This window comes from Netta rufina (genome assembly GCF_964035555.1).
Source record: "Netta rufina genome assembly, chromosome: 18".
Lineage (NCBI taxonomy): Eukaryota > Metazoa > Chordata > Aves > Anseriformes > Anatidae > Netta > Netta rufina.
Genome location: NC_140142.1, coordinates 12,770,816 through 12,798,110, shown reverse-complemented (window position 1 = coordinate 12,798,110; position 27,295 = coordinate 12,770,816). Strand labels below are relative to the sequence as shown.

The 27,295-nt window shown below is 50.5% G+C and overlaps 3 protein-coding genes across 3 annotated transcripts; 1 reads left to right on the top strand and 2 right to left on the bottom strand.

The window, feature by feature from the left end:
- Positions 1-1,752: 1,752 nt before the first annotated feature.
- LOC311216585 (olfactory receptor 10AG1-like) lies at positions 1,753-2,691 on the bottom strand (the record flags this gene model as incomplete). Its single annotated transcript, XM_084298118.1, has 1 exon — positions 1,753-2,691. One exon carries the CDS (start codon positions 2,689-2,691, stop codon positions 1,753-1,755), a length of 939 nt encoding a protein of 312 aa, XP_084154244.1.
- A 7,747-nt stretch (positions 2,692-10,438) lies between these two features.
- On the bottom strand, positions 10,439-11,398 carry LOC311216508 (olfactory receptor 14C36-like; the record flags this gene model as incomplete). Its single annotated transcript, XM_084298034.1, has 1 exon — positions 10,439-11,398. One exon carries the CDS (start codon positions 11,396-11,398, stop codon positions 10,439-10,441), a length of 960 nt encoding a protein of 319 aa, XP_084154160.1.
- A 13,351-nt stretch (positions 11,399-24,749) lies between these two features.
- On the top strand, positions 24,750-25,694 carry LOC311216507 (olfactory receptor 14A16-like; the record flags this gene model as incomplete). Its single annotated transcript, XM_084298033.1, has 1 exon — positions 24,750-25,694. One exon carries the CDS (start codon positions 24,750-24,752, stop codon positions 25,692-25,694), a length of 945 nt encoding a protein of 314 aa, XP_084154159.1.
- Between the last annotated feature and the right edge of the window lie 1,601 nt (positions 25,695-27,295).

Below are 27,295 nucleotides of genomic sequence, written 5' to 3'. Positions count from 1 at the left end.
CCAGACAAGGTTCTTCAGCTCAGGTCCACCTGGAAGACTGAAGGGAAGCTGAGAGCACAGAAAGTCCCAGAAGAGAATCACAGAATCATAGAATGGCTTGGGTTGGAAGGGACTTTAAAGAACACCTACTTCCAACCCTCCTGCCATGGGCAGTGATGCTACCCACTAGAACAAATTGCTCATGGTCTCATGCAAGCTGGTCATGACCACCTCCAGGGATGGGGCATGCACAACTTCTCTGGGCAACCTGTTCCAGTGTCTCACTGTGAAGAATTTCCTCCTAATCTCTACTTTAAATCTCCCACTTTTAGTCTAATATCATCCCTCTTTGTCCTCTCATTGGCTACATGAGGAGATGGTGTCGTGGTTTAACCCGGCCGGCAGCTAAACACCACACAGCCGTTCGCTCACCCTCCCCCCTCCCTCTCTGGGACGGGGGAGAGAAATGGAAAGTGAAGCCTGTGAGTTGAGACAAAGACAGTTTAATAAGACAGGAAAATAATAATAACAACAACAATAACAATAATAATAATAATAATAATAATAATAATAATAATAATAATACAATGATGATAATAGTGCTACTACTAATAATATGTACAAACAAGTGATGCACAATGCAATTGCTCACCAGCCACTGACCAATGCCCAGCCTAACCCCGAGCAGTCCGGCCCCCTCCCCCCGGCTAGCCACCCCTATATATTGTTTAGCATGACGTCAGATGGTATGGAATACCTCTTTGGCTAGTTTGGGTCACCTGTCCTGGGTCTGTCCCCTCCCAGCTCTTACTGCACCCCCAGCCTGCCCGTTGGCAGGACAGAGCAAGAAGCTGAGATGCCCTTGGCTTATTGTAAGCACTGCTCTGCAACAATTAAAGCATCGGGGTGTTACCAGCACTCTTCTCATCCTAAGCCAAAACATAGCATTCTACCAGCTACTAGGAAGAAAATTAACTCTGTTCTAACTGAAACCAGGACATCTGTGTAAAGCAATGTTCTGTATATTTAGAATGTTTGATATTCATGTGCGCGTGTTGGTGGATGTAGACTCCCTGCACACCCAGTGCTGTTTACTTGCCTTTTATATATTTTATAAATATTCTTTTATAAGTATTACTAAATTCAGATTGAGATGAGACTTCAGTTATAACACTCTCGTGGTCTCTTCTGGGATGGCCATCACCGGGGTTGGCCCACCCTCAAACATTTGGGGGCTTGCTTCTGTCCTTTACTTCTTCAGAGACTTGCTTCAGGATCTGCAGTTCAGGAACTTGGCAGCAGAGGGCAAATCAACATGCAAAACTCCCTCACAAGCCAAGGCTCTGGGCATAATTCTCCTAAGTCTTTAATTCTTACAGGGTTCATTACGGAGATGCCAGGAGTCTCCTTAAAGGGACAGACTTCAAGAATAAGAATAAGAATAAGAATAAGTATAGGAAAAGATTTATTCTTTCTGCTGTTTATTTAGTTGTCTGCCTACAGAGAAAGTGATATCAACAATCTACAACTGATATTGGTCCTGAATATCTCCTAAGGGACTCTGAGCCTGTAGGGAAGTCAAGACCTTTTCTGCCAAGTACTCCATGCACAGTCTTCATCCCTACCCCTCAGCCCCACCCTTTCTCTCATCAGCCACCTGAGACTGACGTATCAGTTTTGTCTGAGCTGATTCTTGATGCCTACACTCACACAGGCAAATGCCTCATTGGGACTTTTGGTACAATTTGGGCTTCTTTCACATACTCTGCCATATCACTTTCTCCACAGGAGTCTTCTCAGGGCAATTCTAACTTCCTTGTTCCTCAGACTATAGATGACTGGGTTAAACATGGGGGTCACGACTGTGTAAAACAGGGCAAGGTATTTGTCGGTGTCTGCGGAGTCCCGTGACCGGCGTTTAAAGGACACAAGCATGGCTGAACCATAAAAGAGAGTCACAATCCCAAGGTGTGAGGAGCAGGTGGAAAAAGCTTTGTGTCTGCTCAGAACTGAAGGCATTTTCAGAATTGCCCTGATAATTTTAGTGTAAGAAATAACTATCATGGAAAAGGGAAGGACAGCGACTACGAAGATGATAGTGTGCAGGGTCACTTGGTTGCAGAAAGTGTCTGCACAGGCCAGTTCCAACAGAGGGGGGACGTCGCAGAAGAAGTGATGAAGGTCATGGGATGCACAGAAGGGCAAGGTGAACACCTGATAGGTCTGTCCTACTTGTAGTGGCATGATGGCCATCCACGCCCCCACTACCAGTCTGATGCAGAACCCCCCATTCATGATGAGGCTGTAGCGCAGGGGGTCACATATGGCTACGTAGCGGTCAAAGGCCATGGCAGCCAAGAGAAGGCATTCAGTGCTTCCCAGCATGGTCAAGAAATACAGCTGGGCAGCACAGCCAAGAAAGGAGATCCTGCCATCTCCCGTCAGGAAAGCTACCAACATTTTTGGTAGAGTAGTCGATGTGTAGCAGATCTCCAGGAAGGACAGGTTTCTCAGGAAGAAATACATGGGGTTGTGGAGGCTTGAGTCCATCACTGTGATGAGCATAATCAGGCTGTTCCCAATGAGAACCATGAGGTAGATGATCAGGAAGACTGTGAAGCACACGCTGGGTAGGCAAGGGTGGTCAGAAAATCCCCAAAGAAGAAATCCAGGTTCAGTGGTGTGATTATCCAAGCCTTTTCTCTGGGGCATTTTCTCCACATGGATCAATGCCAACAACATGCTGTTAGAGGATGCTTATGGCCCATCCACCACCCTGTATACCTCAAGTATAGCGACAAGCAACAAACATCAGCATACACATGACTGCAGTATTAGGACAGTTTGACCAAAATCTGCATGTGTGTATGGAAATCTAACATGGTCTGGTGGGCAGACCCCAGCTGGTAGCTAAGCCCCCACCCAGTTACTCACTTACTCCCCCTCAGTGGGATGGTGGAGAAAAACGAAGGGCCAAAAGCAAGAAAACTCATGGGTCAAGGCAAAGACAGTTTAATAAGCTAGGGTTAGAGGAAGGAAAAAGAAAACAAACCAACAAACCAAAACAAGCCAGCCTTCAAGCAATGCCTACCTTCCCCACCACCTAGTCCCCCAACTTTTTATTGCTGAACATGGCATTACATGGCACGGAATATCTCTTTGGTCAGTCTGGGTCATCTGTCCTGGTTGTGTGCCCGTTGACTCTTGTCCGGCCATGGCCAGTACACTGTAGGGGCAGAGTGGGAAAAAGAGAAGGCTTTGATGCTGTGCAGTCTCTACTCAGCAATACCCAAAACATTGGTATGTCATCAACACTGTTTTAAACTCCAACCTAAAACATAGCACCACAGGGACTGCTATGAAGAAAATTATCTCCATCCTAGGCAGCCCTAGTACCTGAGTTTCTTGCTTGTCAGGAACGGTCAGAATAAAATCGTTAAGCCTGAATGACAGCTAATTGTCATATGAATAAGAGAAATTTAGTTTTCTTTGTAAGAGAGGATTTAAATAAGGGGAGGGAAGAGAAGTGAAGGGAAGTGAAGGCAAGGCAAGGCAAGGCAAGGCAAGGCGAAGATTTGCTGCAAGACTTCAGTGAGAGAGATTCATCCCAGTTTTCCTCAGGGATAAGAACTCATCCCCTGAAGCTCTGTCCACCACACAGAGAGCAGAGACACTACCTTAGATCCAAATTTTTTGCATGGCTGATGGGTGAACTCCATCAAAAGTAAAACGGACTTCTACCTGTCAATGAGTAAAGGACACTGATGCATCCCTGGGACATTTTAATGAGGCAGAAAGATAGCTACTTGTGCAGGAATCACAAGCTGTCAGGGGGCTAAAAAGGGGCATTATGCAAGCAATCACAACACAATCTCAAATAGCTTTCAAGGGATCCAAAGAGGAAGGTAATTAAAGGTGGGGCAAACAGGGCAGGCTAATATAATTTCTGAATATGCTCCATCTAGTTCCCTTGCTTGACCTTGCTGTTCTGTCTCTTGGATTTCTGGAGGCTTACAAACGCAACCAAAGGCTTACTCACTCTGATCTCAACAAAGCAAGGCTTCCCAGTCCACTGCAAGCCCTCACAGAGCAGAGCGATGCTCTTGCTGGCTGGAAAACCAAGCCTTCCCTTTTGCATTTCCCATTTCCCAGAGTGTAACGATGTTGCTGATCACACTTGAAAGGCGTGAGCTGTAAGCAAGCAGCCCTTGCAATTGCAGGTTGCTTCCTGGAAATAACAGACTCAGGTGAAAGCTTTTGGAAGGTATCAGTTTGACATGGGGAAGAAATGTTCTATTCCAAGCAGAGAGAACTGAGGATGCTTGCTGCATGTCTCTAACCATTGCTAACTCGCCTCAAAAAGTCTTCTTAAGCTCTGTAAAAAAAAAAAAAAAAAAAAATAGAAAGAAAAGAGGAAAAGAAAAGAGGAAAGGAAAGGAAAGGAAAGGAAAGGAAAGGAAAGGAAAGGAAAGGAAAGGAAAGGAAAGGAAAGGAAAGGAAAGGAAAGGAAAGGAAAGGAAAGGAAAGGAAAGGAAAGGAAAGGAAAGGAAAGGAAAGGAAAGGAAAGGAAAGGAAAGGAAAGGAAAGGAAAGGAAAGGAAAGGAAAGGAAAAAATGATATATATATTTTTTTCAACTGAAAAATGAATCCCCAGAGACGTGATCCGAGAGCTTGATTTCATTCTTTTCTTTTTCTGTCATGCCTGCCTATTTCTATGTCTTGTCTTTGGAGTTCTCCTAGAAGTACTATTCAAAATCTCCAAGATAAAATTAGTGTACATCTGAGGAAGAAGTGGCCATAATCTGCTTCCTAACCTACCTATTTACACATGCAAATAAGCAGGAAAATTAAAAACTTTTATTTCCTGAAATACTTTGAGATCCCTGCATTTATCGTAAACAAGTTTTGTAACTGAAAACAACCATTTAGAGGCAGATTTTCCATATATCAGCATTGTTTCCTTGTTTCTTCCCTAAACCTGTAACATACATGTATGCTTTTTAATGCCCAGATATCTCAATGCTTCACATGATCACACATAGAGCACGGCTTGGGCTAGCATTGCTCAAGGAAAACTGGTGGAGTACTCCTTACATAGTGACAGTCTCACCAGCAGCATTGCTCCAAGTTGAAAGAAACCCATTCCTCTGAGCCCAGACAAGCCACAGATGCCTGCAGCTGCTTTTAGCAGTGGCTGTTCTAGCACAGCATCTCAGCACTTCAGAGCACGGCAAAAGAGATTTACCATTGTCAGGAGCTAGCACACAGGTGCGCTCTTCTCAGTCGGTGATACAGTAGACAGAGGTGACTTCATTTTCTCTTTGTCATTTCCCTGGAAAGCACCTGGACGGGGCTCTCTGGACACTACTCCATCACTCTTGCTCCTACCTCATTATAAGTCAGTCAGTGAGCAATCCTAGGAGAGAAGTCGGCAACCCTAGTGCTACCAGTGCTTCTCCCCAGACACTCACAACATCAGTAACAACATTAAGAGGATCTGAACAACTTCCAGAATAATTACATGTCTTTCAAAAGTACAGAAATTGAGGAATAAGATTTAGCTGTTCAAATGAAAACTGCTAAAAACAAACAAACAAACAAAAAAATGGAAGAACACAGAAAATGAGAAAAATCAGTCTGTGTTTAATTTTATTTTGGAGCAACAGAGAAGGCTTCTCTGCATCTCCACCTCTGTGGGTCCCAACACCTTTTCTGCATCCAGTGTTAGCTAAAAGGTGGAGGCAGCCCTGAGAGATCCAGCTCCAATTTTGCATGCTTTCTGCCCCCAGTCCACACCCAGAAAGGACCTGGAGAGAAAGCTCAGCTGGAAACAGATAGCAAGGAAAAAAGGATGGTATCATGCCACTCCAGAGCAGGCCTCTACATTCATACAAATTAATGTGGCTTCAGTGCCTATAAAAAAGGGATGACTGGGTCTTACCAAGCTAGCCTTATGTGGCTTTATGGTCAGTAGCACAAGTCACATTTCCAGAGGGGAGTTTCTCCTGTGTGAGGTTCATGCGGTTTTTGATTTCTTACTCTGAAATCCTACATATAATGCAGTTCCAGTCTTTTTGGGGTATCCAATAAAGTCAAGATCTGGACAAGACCGTTTCTCATCAGGATGAAAAGATACACAAGTCAGAAAGGCCACAAAGAGCCAATGCTGTGAGTTGGAGCAACCGTGGACAGGCACTGCAGGGTGATTTCTTTCTGTGAGAGGTGTAGGACCATAAGTATGGGGAGAGCCTGTGGTGAGCAGAGTTCCTCCAAGAGCTCATTGCAGGAGGAATATCCCATCCAGAGCCTGCATGACTCAGTAACTACAGTCCCATTTGGGTCAACAGGGAAACAGTCAGTAGAGTTTATGAGAACTGAAAAATAGTTCATCTGACCCAAATTCTGAGCTGGATGACACACAGAGGTGCCTACAGTGCTGCCAGGCTTTGAACCAGCACTGACAAGGGATAGCACAATGGTCATCACTCTGTTCCAGTCCTGTTACCTCTATATCCAAACTGAGAGCTTTTTTCTGATACTTTTAGGAGGGTAATAATTGCCTGATGTGATATTACACTCCTTGGGTCATCTCTCATCTTGTGGGGCTCCAGTCACTGCCCACCCTGGGCAGCTGCTGCTCATGAAGATAGCCTGGCCTTTCTACACATCTCCACATGCCTCTGCTGGAGGATGTCCTCTGTCCTGCCACATGTGGGACAGCCTTGGAGAAGTACTTCAGTGACCATTCTCCATCTCCACTGCCAATAGACACTGACGGGTAACTTTTAAGTCCTACCTTTGGTCTTTCACATCTCGCAGTATGATGACAAGCCTTTTTTCTCCGGAGCAGCAGGCCTTCTGGGGTACAGCTGCTTGTATTGGGTTTACGTGGCAATGGTTTGGTAGCAGTGGTGCTGCAGGGGTGGCCTCTGTTAGAAGGGTGCAGAAGCTGCCCCCTGCCAGGTAAGAGCCCATTCCACATGGCTTCAAAAGTGACCCATCCCTGACCAAAGCTGAGCGAATGGACAATACTAGTTGCAACTCTGTAAGAGGGTATTTAAGAAAGGAGAAATACTGCTCTGAAACAGCAGCTGGGAGAGAGGAGTGAGAAAATGTAGAAAGAAACAGCCCTGCACACACCCTGGTCAGTGCAGAAGGAGGGCAGGAGGGGATCTAGGCACCAGAAGAGAAGTTCCCTTGAAGACTATGGAGAGGCCCCTGGTGGAGCAGGCTGTCCCCCTGCAGCCCAAGGGTCCCACATGGAGCAGATCTCCATGCTGCAGCCCGTGGAGGAGCCCTCTGTGGAGTAGGTGAATGTGGCCTGGAGGAGTCTGCGGCCCATGGAGAGGCCCTGCAGGAGCTGCAGCCTTTGGAGAGGAGCCCACACAGGAGCAGGGGGTCAGAGGGCAGCTGCCACCCATGGGGGACCCATGCTGGAGCAGTTTGCTCCTGACAGATAGATGCTGTGGTATGGACCATATTGGAGCAGTTCTTGAAGAGCTTCTGCCTGTGAAAAGCCCATGCAGGATCAGTTTGGGAAGTACAGCATCCCATGGGAGGGACCCCACACTGGAGCATGGGCAGAGAGTGATCATGAAGGAGCAGCGGAGATGAAGTGTCATGGACTGACCGCAGCTCCCATTGCCCGTTCCCCTGAGCTAATCAGGGGGAGGAGGAAGAAGGCGGTGGATGGTCTTTTGCTTTTAGTTTCTCACTGTTCTAGTCTGCTAGTAACACTCAATAAATTATCTTAATCTCCCTGCATTAAGTATGCTTTGCCCATGACTGCAATTGGTGAGTGATCTGCCTATCCAGCACATCAGTCCCTGGAAACTTATGGAGAAGATGATTTTTGAAGTCATTGAGGTGCACCTGGGGGACAATGCAGTCATTGGTCCCAGCCAACATAGGCTCATGAGGGGTAGGTCCTGCCTAACAAATTTGACTTCCTTTTATGATAAGATCACCCATCTTGTTGACCAAGGGAAACCAGCTGATGTGATATTTTTGGACTTCAGCAAGGCTTTTGACCCAGTTTCCCATAGGATCCTACTGGACAAAATGTCCACCATACAGCTAAATAAAAACATTATACGATGGGTGACGGGCAAGGCCCAAAGAGTTGTGATAAATGGGGCCACATCTGGCTGGTGGATGGTCACTAGTGGGGTCCCTCAAGGCTCCATTTTAGGGCCAGTCCTCTTCATTGTCTTTATAAATGATTTAGGACTAGAAAGTGTTCTGAGCAAATTTTCTGATGACACCAAACTTGGGGGAGTTGTGGACTCAGATGAGGGTGGAAAGGCCTTGCAGAGAGATCTGGACAGATTGGAGAGATGGGCAATCACCAACCACATGAAGTTTAACAAAGGCAAGTGCCAAGTCCTGCACCTAGGACGGGGCAACCCTGGCTATACGTACAGACTGGGTGACGAGACGCTGGGAGAGCAGCACCGCAGAGAGGGATCTGGGGGTTGGGGTTGACAGCAAGTTGAATATGAGCCAGCAGTGTGCCCTGGCAGCTAGGAAGGCCAACCATACCCTGGGATGCATCAAGAACAGTTATGGGAGCTGATTGTCCTGCTCTACTCTGCACTGCTCCATCCTCCCCTCGAGTACTGTGTGCAGCTCTGGGCACCACAGTACAAGAAGGACATTAAACTGTTGGAGAGTGTCCAGAGGAGGGCGACAAAGATGGTGAAGGGCCTAGAGGGGAAAACGTATGAGGTGCAGCTGAGGTTACTGGGCCTGTTCAGCCTGGAGAAGAGGAGGCTGAGGGGGGACCTCATCGCGGTCTACAACTTTCTCACAAAGGGGAATGGAGAGGCAGGTGACCTATTCTCTGTAAACAGCAGTGATAGGACATGTGGGAATGGTGGGGCAGGGGAAGTTTAGGCTGGACATCAGGAAGAGGTTCTTCAGTGAGAGGGTGGTTGCACACTGGAACAGGCTCCCCAGGGACGTAGTCACTGCACCAAGCCTGTCTGAATTTAAAAAGTGATTGGACTGTGCACTTAGTCACATGGTCTAAACTTTCGGGCAGACCTGTGTGGTGCCAGGAGTTGGACTTGATGATCTTTATGGGTCCCTTCCAACTCAGAATATTCTATGATTCTATCATTCTATCCCTTAAATCAGCCCTGGAGCCCTTTTCCATTCTCTTTTCTCCATCTGTGCCTTGGAGGATGGGGGGTGAAAGTGTGGCATTGTGGAGTTGAGCTGCCCATCGTTGTGAAACCACAATACCACTTGGCCACGTTATTGGCACCAGCTTTGAAAAAAAGAGAAACAGATTCAGGCAATTCATAGGGGAGATCATGTTTTATTAAATAGATGGTAGGAGAGAGAAAATCCTGACATACAGACAGACAAAGTAACATAATAAACAGAGCAGTTTTATTCCTCCCTGTACACTAGAGAAATACAATTTTTATTCAGGAACTAATGAAAGGAAATGACACTGAAGATAAAAGTAAGAATATATAACGATAATGAAACAAATACTCAGGAAATCATTTGTAGAGAAAAAGGGCAAGCTTATCAATTTTCAGAAACATCCATGAAATCTGTTTCCTAACAGCACCCTTGAGCTCCTGGTTCCTCGTACTGTAGATGAGGGGGTTCACTGCTGGGGGCACCACTGAGTGAGTATAGAATGGCCACCACCAGATACAGTGATGGGGAGAAGATGAAGGGGGGCTTCAGGTATGCAAAAGTTCCAGTGCTCATAAACAGGGAGACTACAGCCAAGTGAGTGAGGCACGTGGAAAAGATTTGTTCCATCCCCGCTCAGAGGGAATCTTCAGCACAACCCTAAAGATCTGCACATAAGACAACATGATGAATACAAAACACCCCCAAACCAGAAAACAGTGAAATCAGAGAACCAGAAAACAACCACGGAATAATGAAAACAAAATATCCAAAGGCCAAAAAGGAACAAACTATGAGAAGCTCAGCTTCCCTGAGGTAGGAGTATGAGCAGGAGAGCTTGACGATTTGGGGGATTTCACAGAAAAAAATGGTCCACAGCATTGCCTTGGCAGAGGGGCAGGGAAAATGCATTGGCAGTGAGCAGCAGAGCATGGAGAACCCCACTGCCCCGGGCAGCTGCTGCCATCTGGGCACAAGCTTTGCTGCCCAGGAGGCTCCCATATTGCAGGGGCTTGCAGATAGCAATGTAGTGGTCATAGGACATTACGGTAAGAATAGAATATTCTGCTGGTATCTAGAAAACAAACAGAAAAACCTGTGCAGCACATCCTGCATAGGAGATGGCCCTGGTGTCCCACAGGGAATAGGTCATGCCTTTGGGGACAGTGGTGAAGATGTACCCCAGGTCTAAGAACAGCAGAAGCACAAACAATACAAAAAATAATAATTGCAAAAAAAAAAAAAAAAAAAAAGTATGTTAACATAAAACAAGGAAACACAAGGCTAGAATGGGATATATTGAGAGTCACTTTGGGAGAGAGATGAGAACTTTACGATTACTGAAAAATATCTGTAATAACACATTCCAAATGGCGTTCTTTAACTCCTGGTTCCTCATGCTGTAAATGAGGGGGTTCACTGCTGGGGGCATCACTGAGTACAAAACTGTAATCACTAGATCCAGAGATGGTGAGGAGATGGAAGGGGACTTGAAGCCGGCAAATGCAGCAGTGCTTATAAAAACAGAGACCACAACCAGGTGAGGGAGGCATGTAGAAAAGGCTTTGTGCTGTCCCTTCTCAGAGGGCATCCTCAGCACAGCCCTGAAGATCTGCACGTAGGAAAAAAGAATGAAAGCAAAACAACCCCAAAATACAAAACCACTAAATGTGAGAAGCCCAGTTTCCCTGAGGTAGGAGTCTGAGCAGGAGAGCTTGAGGATCTGGGGAATTTCACAGAAGAACTGGTCCACAGCATTGCCTTGGCAGAGGGGCAGGGAAAATGTATTGGCAGTGAGTAGCAGAGCATGGAGAACCCCACTGCCCCAGGCAGCTGCTGCCATCTGGGCACAAGATCTGCTGCCCAGGAGGATCCCATAGTGCAGGGGCTTGCAGATGGCAATGTAGCGGTCGTAGGCCATGACAGTGAGAAGAAAATACTCCGCTGAGATCAAAAAGACAAACAGAAAGACCTGTGCAGCACATCCTGAGTAAGAAATGGCCCTGGTGTCCCAGAGGGAATTGGCCATGGCTTTAGGGACAGTGGTGGAGATGCAGCCCAGGTCAATCAGGGCGAGGTTGATGAGGAAGAAGTACATAGGGGTGTGGAGGTGGTGGTCGCAGGCTATGGCAGTGAGGATGAGGCCGTTGCCCAGGAGGGCAGCCAGGTAGATGCCCAGGAAGAGCGTGAAGTGCAGGAGCTGCAGCTCCCGTGTCTCTGCAAATGCCAGCAGGAGGAACTCGGTGATGGAGCTGCTGTTGGACATCTGATCCTCCTGCGAATGGGGATCTGCTGCCTCTGAATAAGGAGGCCTGTCCAAGAAGGAAGAAGGGTTTAAATTCTAGGGTAGACCTCTGTAAGGAAAACCTACTCTGTTTCTTATAGTAACCTGAAAAAAAAAAATTGCCTCTTCACTTTCAGGAAAACTGGTTCTCTGTTTGATATCAAACCGATGCTTCAGGAGTCAAGGGACTCTGCAGGAGATATTCCTGCCCTAGAGCAGTATACAAATGGAACACGGCGTGATCTCAGATGAAGTGTGCTTCGCAAAACTAGGAGTTTATCAGAACTCTTTCTCGAAATTCATCCAAATGCAGAGCAAGGGTTTTTGCATGTTTTGGTTTGTTTCTTTACACTTGTCAATTGTACTGCCCACCCGTGGACATCTTGGGTCCTGTGAGGCAAAGAGACAGTCCCCCAAGGCAGAGTGGGGGCAGCTGGTATATCCAGCAGTCCTGGTCTCAGCTGCTCTGTACAGGCACCTCTGGAGGATGGTCATACTCAGGTGTTCCCCTGAAAAGAACCTGGATGCTGCTGAGAGCAGAGGAATACAGGTTCAAAGGGCAAATCTCCAAACCCCTCACCCATCTCAGTGTACCTGAGGAGGGTCTCAGCTCTCTGCTCTTCACCATGGACACGGAGGGATCACAGCAGCTGCCCGCATTCAGCCATCCAGCAGCATTTGTATGGCCTTAGGACTGATGTGTCTTCTCCATGGGGCTGCTAGATAACACAGAGCTGCTAGGGCAGAGCTGTGCCCTTGTGCACGGCAGCCTGCAGCCCAGCAGAAGTCCTGATGACACTATGGCTGGAGGTGTAAGGTGCGAGAGAAATGAAAGGAGGGGGTTGCTCCAGGGAAGGTGTCTCCAGCGCAAGGATGGCAGGGAGATGCCCAAATCCCTTCTGCCATGGAGACACTGGGAGCATCTCCCTCTCACTCGCTACCCATAGCTGTGCTGACTGCAGCTGTCCCTGCCTGCAGCTGGGTCTCTGTCCCCACACCTCCTGCCTGCAGCTCACAGCCCCCATCCCACCCGCTGGGTGCTCAGCTCTGACCTGCAGACACCTCCTGGCAGCAGGGCTCTGCCCAGGGGCAGCTCGCTGGGGGCACATCCTAGATACCAGCTCACACACACCCTGCTGACACTGCACAGGTGGTGGAGCTTTCTATGGGCTGAGGGGCAGGAAAGGGACTTGCTGGGGGTCATTGCAAACTCCTTAGGATGCCTTAGGACTGTCAGGCTTTTCTAGAAATTAACATTATATTTTGCTATTTCTACTGAGCCAAAAAGAGAAAACTGAAAGCAGAGGCTAAGGAAAGATGAGAGTGAAGTTCCCTTTGAAATTCCCTTGATTTGATGTGGAGCTGTGAGCAGGCTGCCCCAGGCAGCAGCCCACTGCCAGCAGCAGGACCCTGCCCTGCCGGGGGGGCTCCTTCCACCCACAGCTTCTCCCCGCAGCGCCCTGGGCAGCTCCCCGGGCAGGCTGAGTGCTGAGCCTGGCAGGCGGCAGAGGCCCTGGCCCGGCACACAGCCCCTGGGGCACAGCAGGGACCCTGCTCTGCACCACAGACCTGGACACCCCTTTCAGCAACCTGGCTGCGAAGCCTGCTGCCAGCCTATGAAAAGAGAGCACTCAGGGCCTGGCCTATCTGACATTTCCTTCTGCCACAGACTTACTCTGTAATGTGCTGCAAGCATTCATTTCCCATCGAGCTTTCAATATCCCTTCAATTCACGCAGCCCGTAACCTCTATCTCCCTTCTCTCCCCTCCCAGTGCCAGCCACAGGCAGTGCCCCCAGGCCTGCTGTGCTGTGCACAGGAGCTGCTCCTGGGCAGAGCTGTCCCTCTGCAGCACTGCCCGCTTGCCAGGAGCTCCCCTTGGGCCCAGGAGCCCGGCCCAGCTCAACAGCAGAGGCCCAGCCCAAGGCCTCCGTTGCTCTGCCCCCAACCAGGCTCCCTGCACATGGCCCTGGGGCTGCAGGGGAACCTGCTGGCAAACAGCCTGAAGGAATCCCTGGGGCTCCAGCCCTCACCTGGGCAGACACACTTATTGACAGTAGGCTCTTTTGTCTTAGCACAAAAACAATTGTCTGTAGCAGTCTTTTCTTCTCTTCCCAGTTGATGGTGGGACACCCAGACATGGTCATAAAAGTAATTCCTTTAACCCCCTGCTTCAGGAAGGGATTCAGCAGAGTCAGTTAACCCAACATCTCATGTTGGGTTTTTGTCCTGGGGCAGCTGGAATGGGACTCAGATCCCTCCCATGCCTGGCACAAACCCATGGGAGCTGGGATTCCTCTGCACTCAGTTTAAGTGTGCATAACATGGGCAGCTGAAGATGAGCTCCTTGTCTCATCTCCAGGATCATTAATGGAGATGGAGGAAATCAGAGGGTTGCAAACACCTGGTGACATGTCAGGGGGCAGAGGTATGTGCAGGCATCTGCGGGCTCTCATGGAGCTACCATGAGGGACAGGGCAGCACCTGGGGGCATCCCCTTGGAGGCTGCTGGGGAGTGCCTTTGGCCAGCTAAAATGACAGCAAATGCACCCATTTTGGACAACTAAACTTGTCCCTCCTCAGTAGGCTCAGGGCAGCATGTAGAGGCATCCACCTGACCCAATGGAGAACTGTGGCACAGGGAGAGCTGAGTCTCTCTCTCCGTCTTCTCTATCTGGTTTTCCCTCCATCTCCAGGGACTGTAACGGCACTTGTCTCATGGACATCCCTACATTGCCTAATGAAATTCAGGGCAGCTGCTCTATTTAATAGCCAATTCCAGGCCTGAAGTTCTACCTGAGATGCCAGCAATGCCCAGCACCACTGGAGCATGGAGCTGACACAGGCAGCAAAGGACCCACAGGACAGCTCTGGCCATTCACAGCTGGTACTTAACGGGCACCCCTGAGGGCATCTCTGACAGACCTGGTGCTTATGAGCAAGTGACAGCTTCTCAGAGAGCCAAGGTCTGTCCCACCTCTATTCGGTAGAGGCAGGCAGTGCATGGATATGAGGCACATCACACTGGGCCAGGGAAATCCTCGATGTAAGTACAGACTAGGAGAAGAACTCACTGAGAGCAGGCCTGCAGAGAGGGACTTGGGGGTTCGGGTGTATGCAAGGCCCAACATGAGCTAGCAGTGAGCTCTTGCAGCCCAGAAGGCCAACTGCATCCTGGGCTGCATCAACAGATGAGTGGCCAGCAGGTCAAGGGAAGTGATGATCCCCACTCTGCTCTGCCTGGGTGAAGCCCAACATGGTGTGCTGTTTCCAGGACTGCAGCTCCCAGCACAAGAAGGGTTTGGATCTGTTAGAATAGGTCCATTTTCTGTCCTAATAAACTGTCTTTATCTCAACCCACATGCTTTCATTTCTTTCTGCTTCTCTCCCCCATCCCAGAGACAGAGGGGGGTGAGTGAGCGAATGGTTCTGTGGAGCTTAGCTGCCAGATGGGTCAAACCACAACACCCACACTTAAAATGACTGTTGGGACCCTGAGAAACTCATGCTGGGTCATGTGTGACAAACTCAGACTGAAAGACTCTAGAGCAGGTGACTTCGAGTGGCTGTGACAGATCCCAACATCTTGCTCCAGTCTGGGAATATGTCCCCTTCCAACTAGGGAAATTAGAAGGCATTAATATGAACACAACCAACACAGGTTCATCTGAAGTGAAAGCCCCAGTCCAGGACCAATGGAGTGAAGGTCCCTGGGCACAACTGCAGAAAGACTTTGCAAGACCTCTGCCAGTGACAGCTTGAAACACCAAATGCATCTTGGTGGTAGTAGGTCCTTTTGGCACATGGGCAGATGTCCTCCCTGGCAAAACCACCACGGAGGCCACCACTGCAAAGCTGAGTGCTGAGCCTGGCAGGCGGCAGAGGCCCTGCCCTGGCACATGGCCCTGGGGCTGCAGGGGAACCTGATGGGAAATGGCCTGAAGTAATCCCTGGAGTTTCTTCCCTCCCCTGCCACACACACTTTTTGAAAGCATGCTAATTTCTCCTTATAGGCTTGGTATCAACTTTCTTTATCCTGTTTCTTGGCCCTCTTTACAAGCAGGACACATAACCCAGATGTGCCCCAATGCCCTCACCCTGGGGCACAGGCAGGAGGAGCTGGATCCCAATCTGTTGTCACAGGGCTGGGACATTGATAGAAGAGCTGCTGAGGTGTCAGGGGACATGTCCCTCAGCTTGGGGTGCTGTGCTGGATAGGGACATATGGATGGGGGGATGAACAACAGGATATTGTCCTCCATTTGAAGGAGCCACTCCTCTATGGGATGGGCAGCAGGTTGGCGGAGCACTTGGATGAGGGTCAAAATGTCAGTTAGTCAGGGTGACAGCATGGCAGGAGGTAAATCTCTGCAGTCAGGCTGAAGAATTGGGGAAAGTCTTATAGAAGCCATTGGAGTAAGTTGAGTGCAATGACCCCATGTCATACTGGGGGCCTTTAATCACTGAGTGTCACAGGACAGTGACAGTGCTCTGTGCAAACCTTCCAAATGTTTTCTATGGGTTCTTGGAGACAGCTTCTGTGCACAGGTGCCAGATGGGCCAACCTAGCTGATGTTCACCAGGATCTGGGACTTGCAAACATGAAAAATTGTGTCTTGACACTCCTCTTGAAAAATGCATGTTGTAGTCCAGCTGCTTTTCAGCACATGGAAAGAGATGAGGTTTCATCAGGTACATCAGTGTGCAGTACAGTCAGGGGCTGTAGTCCTGCCTTCAGCATGCCACAGGTCTCCTGAAATGAGAGAGTTTAAATCCTAAATCAGGATGGGTTCCTCCTCCACTGTGGACACTGAGACACAAGTGATTTGCTGCAGGCAGATCTGGCAGCCCAGCTGCAAGGGGCAGGATGCCCCTCCACCTCAGCCTCTTCTGTGGTCTCTACCTTCTCTGCAGGCACAACGCCGTGGGCCATGGGGAGGCTCTGGCAGCCTACAGGAGAGCAAGGCATCCATCCTAGACCATTCTCCCCACTCCCCTTTTTGTCTGCAGCGCTGCCCTACTCCTCTCTCTCATCATGACATGTTGAGGGTACGTCTGCCCTTCCCTCGTGTACCACCTCTGGCTCCTGCATGGCAGACTGGGGGATGGTGGTGAGGCCCTGGCATGTACCCCAATTCACTCTGTAAAACCCATCTTTCTTTCAGAAGTGAGTTCTATGCAGTGAAGAGTTCAGGCACACCGAGGGGCTGTTCCATCCCAGGTGCCTTTGCTCCCATCTTTTGAAAAATCCAAGCCCCAGGACAAGCCTCAAACCCAAACATCTTGGAATGGTTCCCAACAGCAAAAGCATGTTGGTATAAGGGGACCATAGTGGTATCTCCAGGGCTCCACTTCCTTTATTCCATGGCCTTTGCCGCCATTTGGAGATGTCCCTGATCTGTTCCTGATCCCAAAAAGAACTGGGCAGAAGGAAAGTGACAGTTTCTCAGGACAAGAAGGGAAATCTCTCATGTCTCTCCTGAGCTGTGCCATCTCCATGCTGCTGACCTCACAGGCCTTCAAATGACACAGGCTGATGTCACAGGGGGTGCACTGCATCACCAGGATATCGTCACTGGAGCAGCGGCAGTGCTGGCACTTCCCTGTAAGGCCTGGTCCCTGCTGGGCACTGCTTGGGTGCTCCCTACCGCTGTCCTTCTGTGGTCAGGAGTAGGGTCAGCAGGCAGCAAGCTTGCACTGGGCGACCCTCGCTGACGGGCGGAGGAGCAGGAGCACCTTGCAGAGGAGCTGTGGTTGAGGAGCCAGGGCGGGCATCCCTTTTCCTGAGCTGAGGGCCAGCAGTAGGCGAGACGGAGGGCTGCTGGAGCGTGACCATCACCTCTGTCCTTACTTCCCTGTTCCCAGTGTTCCTACACCTCTCCCACAAAGGTAAGGGTGTCAGGAGTCCCTTCCCTAAGATCTGTCACATGGGCTGTCAGCTGCCCAAAGCTGCAAGTCCTGGGCTTTAAAGGCAGGCTGGACAAGGCTGGTGGCTGCTGTTTTGAGACTCCTGCCTGAGTGTCCCTCTGAGCTCAGGGGACATTGTGGCAGCCAGGACTCCTGGGTCCTGACGCTAGGGATGCCCTTATCCCTAGGCCTTCTCTAGGCATACCTCCTTGCTATGGGGGACAATCCAGGGTCAGGTTTCCCTGGGAGCTGGTGCCTCTTTGGGATGTGACTCTGGGAGGAAAAACATTATAGAATCATGGAATGTCCTGGGTTGAAAAGGACCTTAAAGATCATCTACTTTCAATCCCCCTGCTCTGGGCAGGGTTGCCAACTACTAGAGCAGAATGCCTAGAGCTGCATCCAGGTGGCCTTCAATGCTTCCAGGGATGGAGCATTCACAACCTCTCCGGGCAACATGTTCCAGTGCCTCACCACCCTCTGAGTGAAAAAAGGTCTGCTAATTTCTAGTCTAAACCTCCCCTCTCTTACTTTAAAACCATTCCCCCTTGTCCTATCACTACCAACACATATGAACAGGCATTTCCCCCTCCTGTTTATACACTCCCTTCACGTACTGGAAGGCCACAATGAGGTCTCAGCAGAGCCTTCTCTTCTCCAAGCTAAACAAGCCCAGTTCCCCCAACCTTTCTGCACAGGAGAGGTGCTCCAGCCCTCTGATCATCTGCGAGGCCCTCCTCTGGACCCGTTCCAAGAACTCCACATCCTTCTTGTGCTGGGGGCCTATGGCCTGTACGCAGTGTTCCAGGTGGGGTCTCACAAGAGCAGAGTAGAGGGGGACAATCACCTCCCTCTCCTTGCTGACCATTTTTAATGCAGCCCAGGACACAGTTGGCCTTCCAGGCAACAAGCACACACTGCTGGCTCATGTGCAGCTTCTCGTCCAGCAGGACCCTCAAGTCCTTCTCTACAGGGCTGTTCTCAAGTTCTCTTTTGCCCATTCTACATAAATACCTGGGATTGCCCCAGCCCAAGTGCAACACCTTGCACTTGGCCTTGTTGAGCCTCATTAGGTTCTTATGGGCCCACTTCTCCAGCCTGTCCAGGTCCCTCTGGATGGCATCCGTTTTCTCTATTGTATCAACTGCACAGCTCAGCTTGGTGTCATCTGCAAACTTGCTGAGGATTCACTGGATTCCATCATCTGTGTCATTGATAAAGATGTTGAAGAGCACCAGCTCCAAGACCGACCCTTGAGGGACACCACTTGTGAGCAGCCTCCACCCAAACATAGAACCGTTGACTACAACCGTTTGGCTGCGACCAGCCAACCAATTATTGATCCACCTAACAGTCCATCCTTCAAATCCATTCCTCTCCAATTTAGAGAGATAAATGTGGTGAGGGACCATATCTAATGCTTTGCTCAAGTCCAGGTAGATGATATTCGTAGCCCTTCCTTTCTCCACTGTGGTGTAAATGCCTGAAGTAACTAGGAAAATAAAACCAACATTCACATTTTTAAGGAAAAGGTACAGCATTGAAGAGGCTTTCAGGGTAGGGCATAACTGCATTATCTGAGCGTTCCCTAGGCTCCCAACCTTTGATGCTATCGCGCTGGGGAAACTTGGTGTGCTAGCTCTAAGGAACAGCACGGAGCGTAGAGTGGAGTGGAGACACCACGGCTAGGCTCTGTAATCAGGTGGGGCCTCGATTGTTCTTGTGCACAAAGCTGCACTTTTTGCCACCCTAAGCCAAAGACCTGTCATGTTTTGACAAATGCTGTACCCTAGTGTACTTTTTGCTCATTATAATATCATTATAATACCAAAACACACCTCCATCCCAAAAGCTACCCGCCTCCAAGGTGCGACCACCCCTCACTGAGCATGTGCTCTGAATTTCTCGGAGCCTATTACTTTAAACGGAGATGGGAAAACTTTACACCAATCATAACTAAGATATGCTTGACTAGAGCCACTCAAGCTCCACCTAAAAGATAGAAAATAATATAAATTGGCCCAAGAGAGAGGGGATGTTAGGGAAGATACCACCGTCAGGGGAGATACCATCCCGAGGAAATACAACATCCTTAGGACCTCCTGACTCCTGGGATCAGTCGACGGGCTGAGCCTCTCTTCCCCCCCCATTGGGACACCTTTGGGTGAGATCTGAATACTTGCTTATAAATATCTATAGAGTCTTTGATCCTTTTAATGTGTTTATTTCTAGGCTGCACACCTGTGACACCTGTAAACACCTGTAACATCTGTAACATCTATAACACCTGTAACATCTATAACACCTACAACACCTATAACACCTGTAACATCTGTAACACCTATAACACCTGTGTATTTTATGCATACTAGCTTGCTTTTGCAGACAGTCACTATTGCCGGCAATCCAAAAGAACCTGATTATCTGTTGCTGTAATAAACCATACTTGATTGCATTGTGATAACTCTCATTAAGTGCAACGAGGGTGAGGGTGGTTATCCGTGATAGTTCAGTGTTCTGAATCTAACCAGACCCCCAGGCGGTTAATGCATTTTTGGTGAATGTCCGAACGGACCCCCAGACCATTAATGCGTTGATGGTGAATGTCTGACTGGACCCCCAGACGGTTAATGTGTTTTTGCTGAATGTCCGACTGGTTCAGTACCCTGAATCTGACTGGGCCCGTAACGGTTAATCAGCTACACCCCTTAACACGACATCCACTGATGCCATCACTCCATCATAGAAGGCCACCAGATTGGCTAGGCAAAATTTGCCTTTGGTGAAACCATGCTGGCTGTCTCAGATCACCTCTTTATCTCATGCATACCTTCAGATGTGTTCCAGAATGGACTGCTCCTTGATGTTCCCAGGCACAGCGATGAGGCTCACCATCTTGTAGTTCCCCAGCTCTTATGTTCTCCCTTTCTTAAAAATGGGAGTCATGTTTCCCTTTTTCCAGTCACTGGGGGCTTCACCCAACAGCCATGATTTTTCAAATTATGATGGAGAGCGGCTCAGCAACCACATCAGCTGTCTCTACACCTCCAGATGACACCCCTGTATTCCTTCTAGGCTATACAACCCTGCTTCTACTTCTGTGCATTTCCCTCTTTTCCCTCAGTTTAAGCAGCAGGTCCTTGCTCAGCCATGCTGGTCGCCCACCTCCTCTGCTCGAAGTGTCCTTCACTCTACTCACAGTGTTTGTCTTAGCTCATGGGTGAACTGGATTGATCTGCTTGAGTCTTCTGAGGCTCAATCCAAGGCCTATTGCCTGCTGCACCTACAGCACAGTAATTGATACTTTCCCTTACTGTGCACAGTAAGGGAAACACCTTTGTAGTCCTCCTGAAGGGTGGAGAGATGAGGCTGGGCACTGACCAGCAGGAAAGCAGATCTGCAGAGGGAGACCTGGGAGTCTTCAGGGACAGCAGGCTGAGTATGAGCCAGCAGTGTGCCCTTGTGGCCAAGAAGGTCAATGGGATCCTGGGTGCATTCGGAAAAGTGTTGCCAGCAGGCCAAGAGAGGTGATCCTCCCCCTCTACTCAGCCTGTACTGATGCTTGGAGTTATTCCTCCCTAGGAAGGAGACACCACCTTTTCTTTGTGATGTCAAATGCATGAGAAGCCTGACAGGGTCAGAAAAGTGGACATTTAGTTGCAGAAGAAGCAGTAGGGCTGGATTCTCCTGAAATGCTACTTGGTGCTTGACAGAGCGGCACACTGCCACAGTCATGGTGACACTGCCTGCTGACCCCACTCCTGGCCACAGAAGGACAGCGGTAGGGAGCACCCAAGCAGTGCCCAGCAGGGACCAGGCCTTGCAGGGAAGTGCCAGCACTGCCGCTGCTCCAGTGACGATATCCTGGTGATGCAGTGCACCCCCTGTGACATCAGCCTGTGTCATTTGAAGGCCTGTGAGGTCAGCAGCATGGAGATGGCACAGCTCAGGAGAGACATGAGAGATTTCCCTTCTTGTCCTGAGAAACTGTCACTTTCCTTCTGCCCAGTTCTTTTTGGGATCAGGAACAGATCAGGGACATCTCCAAATGGCGGCAAAGGCCATGGAATAAAGGAAGTGGAGCCCTGGAGATACCACTATGGTCCCCTTATACCAACATGCTTTTGCTGTTGGGAACCATTCCAAGATGTTTGGGTTTGAGGCTTGTCCTGGGGCTTGGATTTTTCAAAAGATGGGAGCAAAGGCACCTGGGATGGAACAGCCCCTCGGTGTGCCTGAACTCTTCACTGCATAGAACTCACTTCTGAAAGAAAGATGGGTTTTACAGAGTGAATTGGGGTACATGCCAGGGCCTCACCACCATCCCCCAGTCTGCCATGCAGGAGCCAGAGGTGGTACACGAGGGAAGGGCAGACGTACCCTCAACATGTCATGATGAGAGAGAGGAGTAGGGCAGCGCTGCAGACAAAAAGGGGAGTGGGGAGAATGGTCTAGGATGGATGCCTTGCTCTCCTGTAGGCTGCCAGAGCCTCCCCATGGCCCACGGCGTTGTGCCTGCAGAGAAGGTAGAGACCACAGAAGAGGCTGAGGTGGAGGGGCAGCTTGCCCCTTGCAGCTGGGCTGCCAGATCTGCCTGCAGGAGACCACTTTTGTCTGTGTCCACAGTGGAGGAGGAACCCATCCTGATTTAGGATTTAAACTCTCTCATTTCAGGAGACCTGTGGCATGCTGAAGGCAAGACTACAACCCCTGACCGTACTGCACACAGATGTACAAAGAAATGGATTCCTTCCTGAAAAGGAGAAATGAGCCTACTGTCAAGAAGTGTATGTGCCAGGTGAGGGAGAGAAGCTGAGGGATTCCTTCAGGCTGTTTGCCAGCAGGTTCCCCTGCAGCCCCAGGGCCATGTGCAGGGAGCCTGGTTGGGGGCAGAGCAACGGAGGCCTTGGGCTGGGCCTCTGCTGCTGAGCTGGGCCGGGCTCCTGGGCCCAAGGGGAGCTCCTGGCAAGCGGGCAGCGCTGCAGAGAAACAGCTCTGCCCAGGAGCAGCTCCTCTGCACAGCGCAGCAGGGCTGGGGGCACTGCCTGCAGAGACACAGTGCTTAAAGACAGGGAGAAGTGGAAGAACGCATGGAGCTCCCTGCGGGATAAGACTTCGCAGCCGTGCACCCGGTAAGTCTCTGGCTGGAGGGCAATGCAGCCACAGTTCGTGGAGGCAGGAGAAGCTGGGGGTGCAGGCAGGGGTGTCCAGGGCTGTGGTGCAGAGCAGGGTCCCTGCTGTGCCCCAGGGGCTGTGTGCTGGGACAGGGCCTCTGCCGCCTGCCAGGCTCAGCACTCAGCCTGCCCGGGGAGCTGCCCAGGGCGCTGCGGGGAGAAGCTGCGGGTGGAAGGAGCCCCCCCGGCAGGGCAGGGTCCTGCTGCTGGCAGGAGGCTGCTGCCTGCGGCAGCCTGCTCACAGCTCCACAGCACACCAAGGGAATTTCAAAGGGAACTTCACTCTCATCTTTCCTTAGCCTCTGCTTTCAGTTTTCTTTTCGGCTCAGTGTCGTGGTTCCGCTCGAGTGGGCAACCGAGCTCCACCACAGCCACTCTCTCACTCCCCCTCCTCAAAGAGGAATGGGGAGAAAATATGTGAAAAGGGCTCAAGGATTGAGATAAGGATGAGAAAATCATGCAATAATTATTGTAACGGGCAAAACAGACTCGGCATAAGGAGATAGTAAGATTTATTGCCTATTACTAACAAGCGAGAGAAGTGAGAAAACAAAGGAAAAAAGAAAAAAACAAAAGCACCTTCCCCCCCATCCACCCTCTTCCACCTCCTCCCCCCGAGCGGCGCAGGGGAACAGGGGAATGGGGGTTATGGTCAGTCTACAGCACTTCTTCTCTGCCGCTCCTTCTCGGTCACTCTCGTCCCCTGTGCTGTGGGGTCCCACCCACGGGATACAGTCCTTGATGAACTGATCCGGCATGGGCTTCCCACAGGCAGCAGCTCTTTCAGAACTGCTCCAGATATGGGTCCGTACCACGGGGTCCATCCCTCAGGAGGAAACTGCTCCAACCTGGCTCCCCTACGGGCAGCAGCTCCTGCCAGATCACCTGCTCCTGCGTGGGCTCCTCTCCACGGGCTACAGGTCTGGCTCGGAATTTGCTCCGGCAGGGGTCTTCCACAGGCGGCAGCCTCTGTCGGTGCAGGGCCACCTGCTCCACCGTGGTCTCCTCCACGGGCTGCAGCATGGAACCCTGCTCCACCGTGGTACTCCATGGGCTGCAGGGGGACATCCTGCTTCACCATGGTCCTCACCACAGGCCACAGGGGACTTCTGCTCTGGCGCCTGGAGCACCTCTCCCCCTCCCTCTACACTGACCTTGGCACCTGCAAGGCTGTTCTCTCACTCCCAGCTGCTGTGTGACGCAGCGTTTTTTCCCTGTCTTAAATATGCTTTCACAGAGGCGCAAACAACATCGCTTATTGGCTCAGATCTGGAAAACAATGGGGCCTTTCCCAAACATGGGGCAGCTTCTAGATCTTTCTCACAGAAACCACCCCTATGGCTCCCTGCTACCAAAACCTTGCCACGTAAACCCACTACAAGGACGTGACTCATAACCTCAGCAGCAGAACCTCCAGCAGAGCAGTCTCCTGAGTTCTTGTCAGTCCCTCCCTGGCCTTGCCTCCCCTGGCAGAAGCCCTCTGCTGTTTCTCACTGCTCCTACACCTATTGTTGTTTTTGGTTTATGGCTCCCTGCAGATCTGGCTTTCAGCTGTAGCTCAAGCTCTGACCCTCTTGGTCCCACCACGCAGAGCTGTCCTTAGGAGAAAGGTACCCAAACCCCGTCTAAACTCTGGGGCTTGAGGCAATGCAGTCTGGAGGGAAGGAAAAAAATGAATCATTTTCCCAGACATTCTTAAGGCCACAATCATTGAGCAGTTCTATATGGGCAACTCGACTGAGCCCTAGAGGAGTTTGGCTGAGACCAGGGTAGATGGAAAGACTGCCTATCCTCACTGCACTAAGGACATTCACAAAATCTCACCTGGAATGTAGGAAAAATGCCAGGGTTTTCTACCCTCAAAAAACTTAGAAGAGTTTCACACGTGCAGTTGGAAGAAATTAAACCACAAATGCCATTTGGCAATCAAGAGTGTTGAGAGTGGTAATGCTGGGAAGTCCACATACATCAGAGGTAGATTTAATCAGAGATCACTCCTGATTTCTTTATGTTTAGACCTGTAGGACCGGCGTGACTCCTCCACTGTGCACAGCAGTGTCCCCTGCTCCCAGTGGCACCTTCTTCCAGCACCATCCAAAGCTCAAGCAACAGAGCAGCAGAAAGGTCTCAGAAAGGGGAAAGTCACTGTGTGGGATTTCAGTGAGAAGTGGAGTAGGTTTTTCTCAGAGATGTCTCTCTTAATTATCACAGTCTTTTCTTCCTTAGGTAGTCCTCTTTGTCCAGGAAGATCAGATGTCCAACAGCAGCTCCATCACCGAGTTCCTTCTCCTGCCATTTGCAGACACACAGGAGTTGCAGCTCCTGTACTTCGTGCTCTTCCTGGGCATCTACCTGGCTGCCCTCCTGGGCAACGGCCTCATCCTCACCACTGTAGCCTGCGACCACCGCCTCCACACCCCCATGTACTTCTTCCTCCTCAACCTCGCCCTCCTTGACCTAGGCTGCATCTCCACCACTGTCCCCAAAGCCATGGCCAATTCCCTCTGGGACACCAGGACCATTTCCTATGCAGGATGTGTTGCACAGGTCTTTCTTTTTCCTTTTCTCATGTCAGCAGATTTGTTTCTTCTCACTGTCATGTCCTATGACCACTACGTTGCCATCTGCAAGCCCCTGCACTACGAGACCCTCCTGGACAGGAGAGCTTGTGCCCAGATGGCAGCAGCTGCCTGGGGCAGTGGGGTTCTCCATGCTCTGCTGCACGCTACCAATACATTTTCCCTGCCCCTCTGCCAAGGCAATGCCATGGACCAGTTCTTCTGTGAAATCACCCAGATCCTAAAAATCTCCTGCTCAGACTCCTACCTCAGGGAAACTGGGCTTCTCACATTCAGTGGCATTCGGTTTTTGGGGTGTTTTGTATTCATTGTGCTGTCCTATGTGCAGATCTTCAGGGATGTGCTGAGGATCACCTCTGAGCAGGGACGGCACAAAGCCTTTTCCACGTGCCTCCTTCACCTGGTCGTGGTCTCCCTGCTGGTTAGCACTGGTGTATCTGCCTACCTGAAGCCTCCCACTATCTCCTCTCCATCCCTGGACATGATAATGGCCGTTCTATATGCGGTGATTCCCCCAGCAGTGAACCCCCTCATCTACAGCATGAGAAACCAGGAGCTCAAGTGTGCCATTAGGAAAATGATGTCATGGGTGTTTATCAGGATTTGCTCAGGAAATTAATTGGACCCTTCAGCAGCTATAGACTGCTTCTTTTGCTTCTTCTACACATGAATTGTGGTTTATGTCATGACAGGCTAAGCCTGGTTTTACTTCTAGATGTCTTTTTTTTTCATTTTCCCCTTGTGATACCGTTTTCCACAAAGAAATGCCATTCTTCATCCCCTTGCACTTAAGTACCAACATATCTTGTGTGACCCTGAGGCTCTGCATAAACAAGGAGCCAGCCTGTCTGTGTATTTAAACAAAATAAATGAACCTACAGCAAATTCTTTTTCTGGATCCCGCTCTCAGCAGAGCAGAGACATAATGGGACCAGCAAACCCCTTTCTGGCTGCAGCAGCTCGGGGCAGGCTGCCCTGGCCCACGGGCAGCAGGAGCTGCCTGCAGACCCACAGGGATGGCACGGAGGGGCTGCAGGCCTCTGAGGATCTGCTGCAGAGAAGAGCAGGGGACACCACAGCAGGGTACGCTGATCTCTGTATGCTTCTGCCATGGATGTTTCCATCTGTGGGGCTGAGCCCTCTATGCCCCAGGAGCTGGTGTTCCCTTCAGAGGGGCTGGGGCTGTGGTGGCAGTACCCAGAGCCCTGCAGCAGCCTGCAGTGGGCACTGCCCTGGAGCCACTGCCACTGGGCTGGGCAGAGGGCAGGAAGGTGGGCAGAGGTCAGGAAGGTGGAAGAGCTGTGCTCGAGGTCTGTGTTAGGGGAACAGCCAGCTCTATTGGCCTCTGTCCTGGCCCAGAGCCCTGCAGACCTGGAGCAGGGCTGTCTGCAGAGGCCCCCATGGGACGTGGCTGGGTCAGGGCAGGGGCCATGGGCTGGAGGAGGCTGCAAAGGAAGGCCATAGCAGGAAGGGACCCTGAGGGTGCCATTGGGATTTTAATGGGGGGAGCTCCTCCCAGCCCTGAATGTGCACTGCCATGTGCGGTGCCGTGGTGGCACGGCTGTGGGACCATGTGTGGGGCAGTGGGGCTGGGACGATGCAGGAACAGGGCTCTGAAAGGGGCCATGAATGAGCTGGTAGGGGGTGACAGCAAGGACAGGCTCCAAAACAGGAAATTATGGCAGAGACGGAGATATGGTTTTAGCAAGGGCAGAGCTCACCTGGAAGTGATGTTATCAAGAAAAGTCAAGAGCAAAGAGAAGAGCTTCTGCTGGAGCTAAGGCTCAGATTTATCACCCAGCTCACCCAGGGCTCGTCCTGAGCAAGGCGGCCACAAGCCCTGCCTGCCCTCCTGCCTGCCCCGCTCCGTCAGGTGGCTGTAGCAGAGGGGACCCCCAGCCAGCCCCTCGATGGGGCTCTGCCAGCCCCTTGCCCTCCCCTCTGCAGTGACATCATTGCTGCCCAGGGGGCTTTCTGATGTGCAGGACAATTTCAGGGAGGACATCTGCCCATGTGCCAAAAGGACCTACTACCACCAAGATGCATTTGGTGTTTCAAGCTGTCACTGGCAGAGGTCTTGCAAAGTCTTTCTGCAGTTGTGCCCAGGGACCTTCACTCCATTGGTCCTGTGCTGGGGCTTTCACTTCAGCTAAACCTGTGTTGGTTGTGGCACAAGCAAGACACCTTTTACAGATGCACTCTGCATCCTCCTTCACGGGA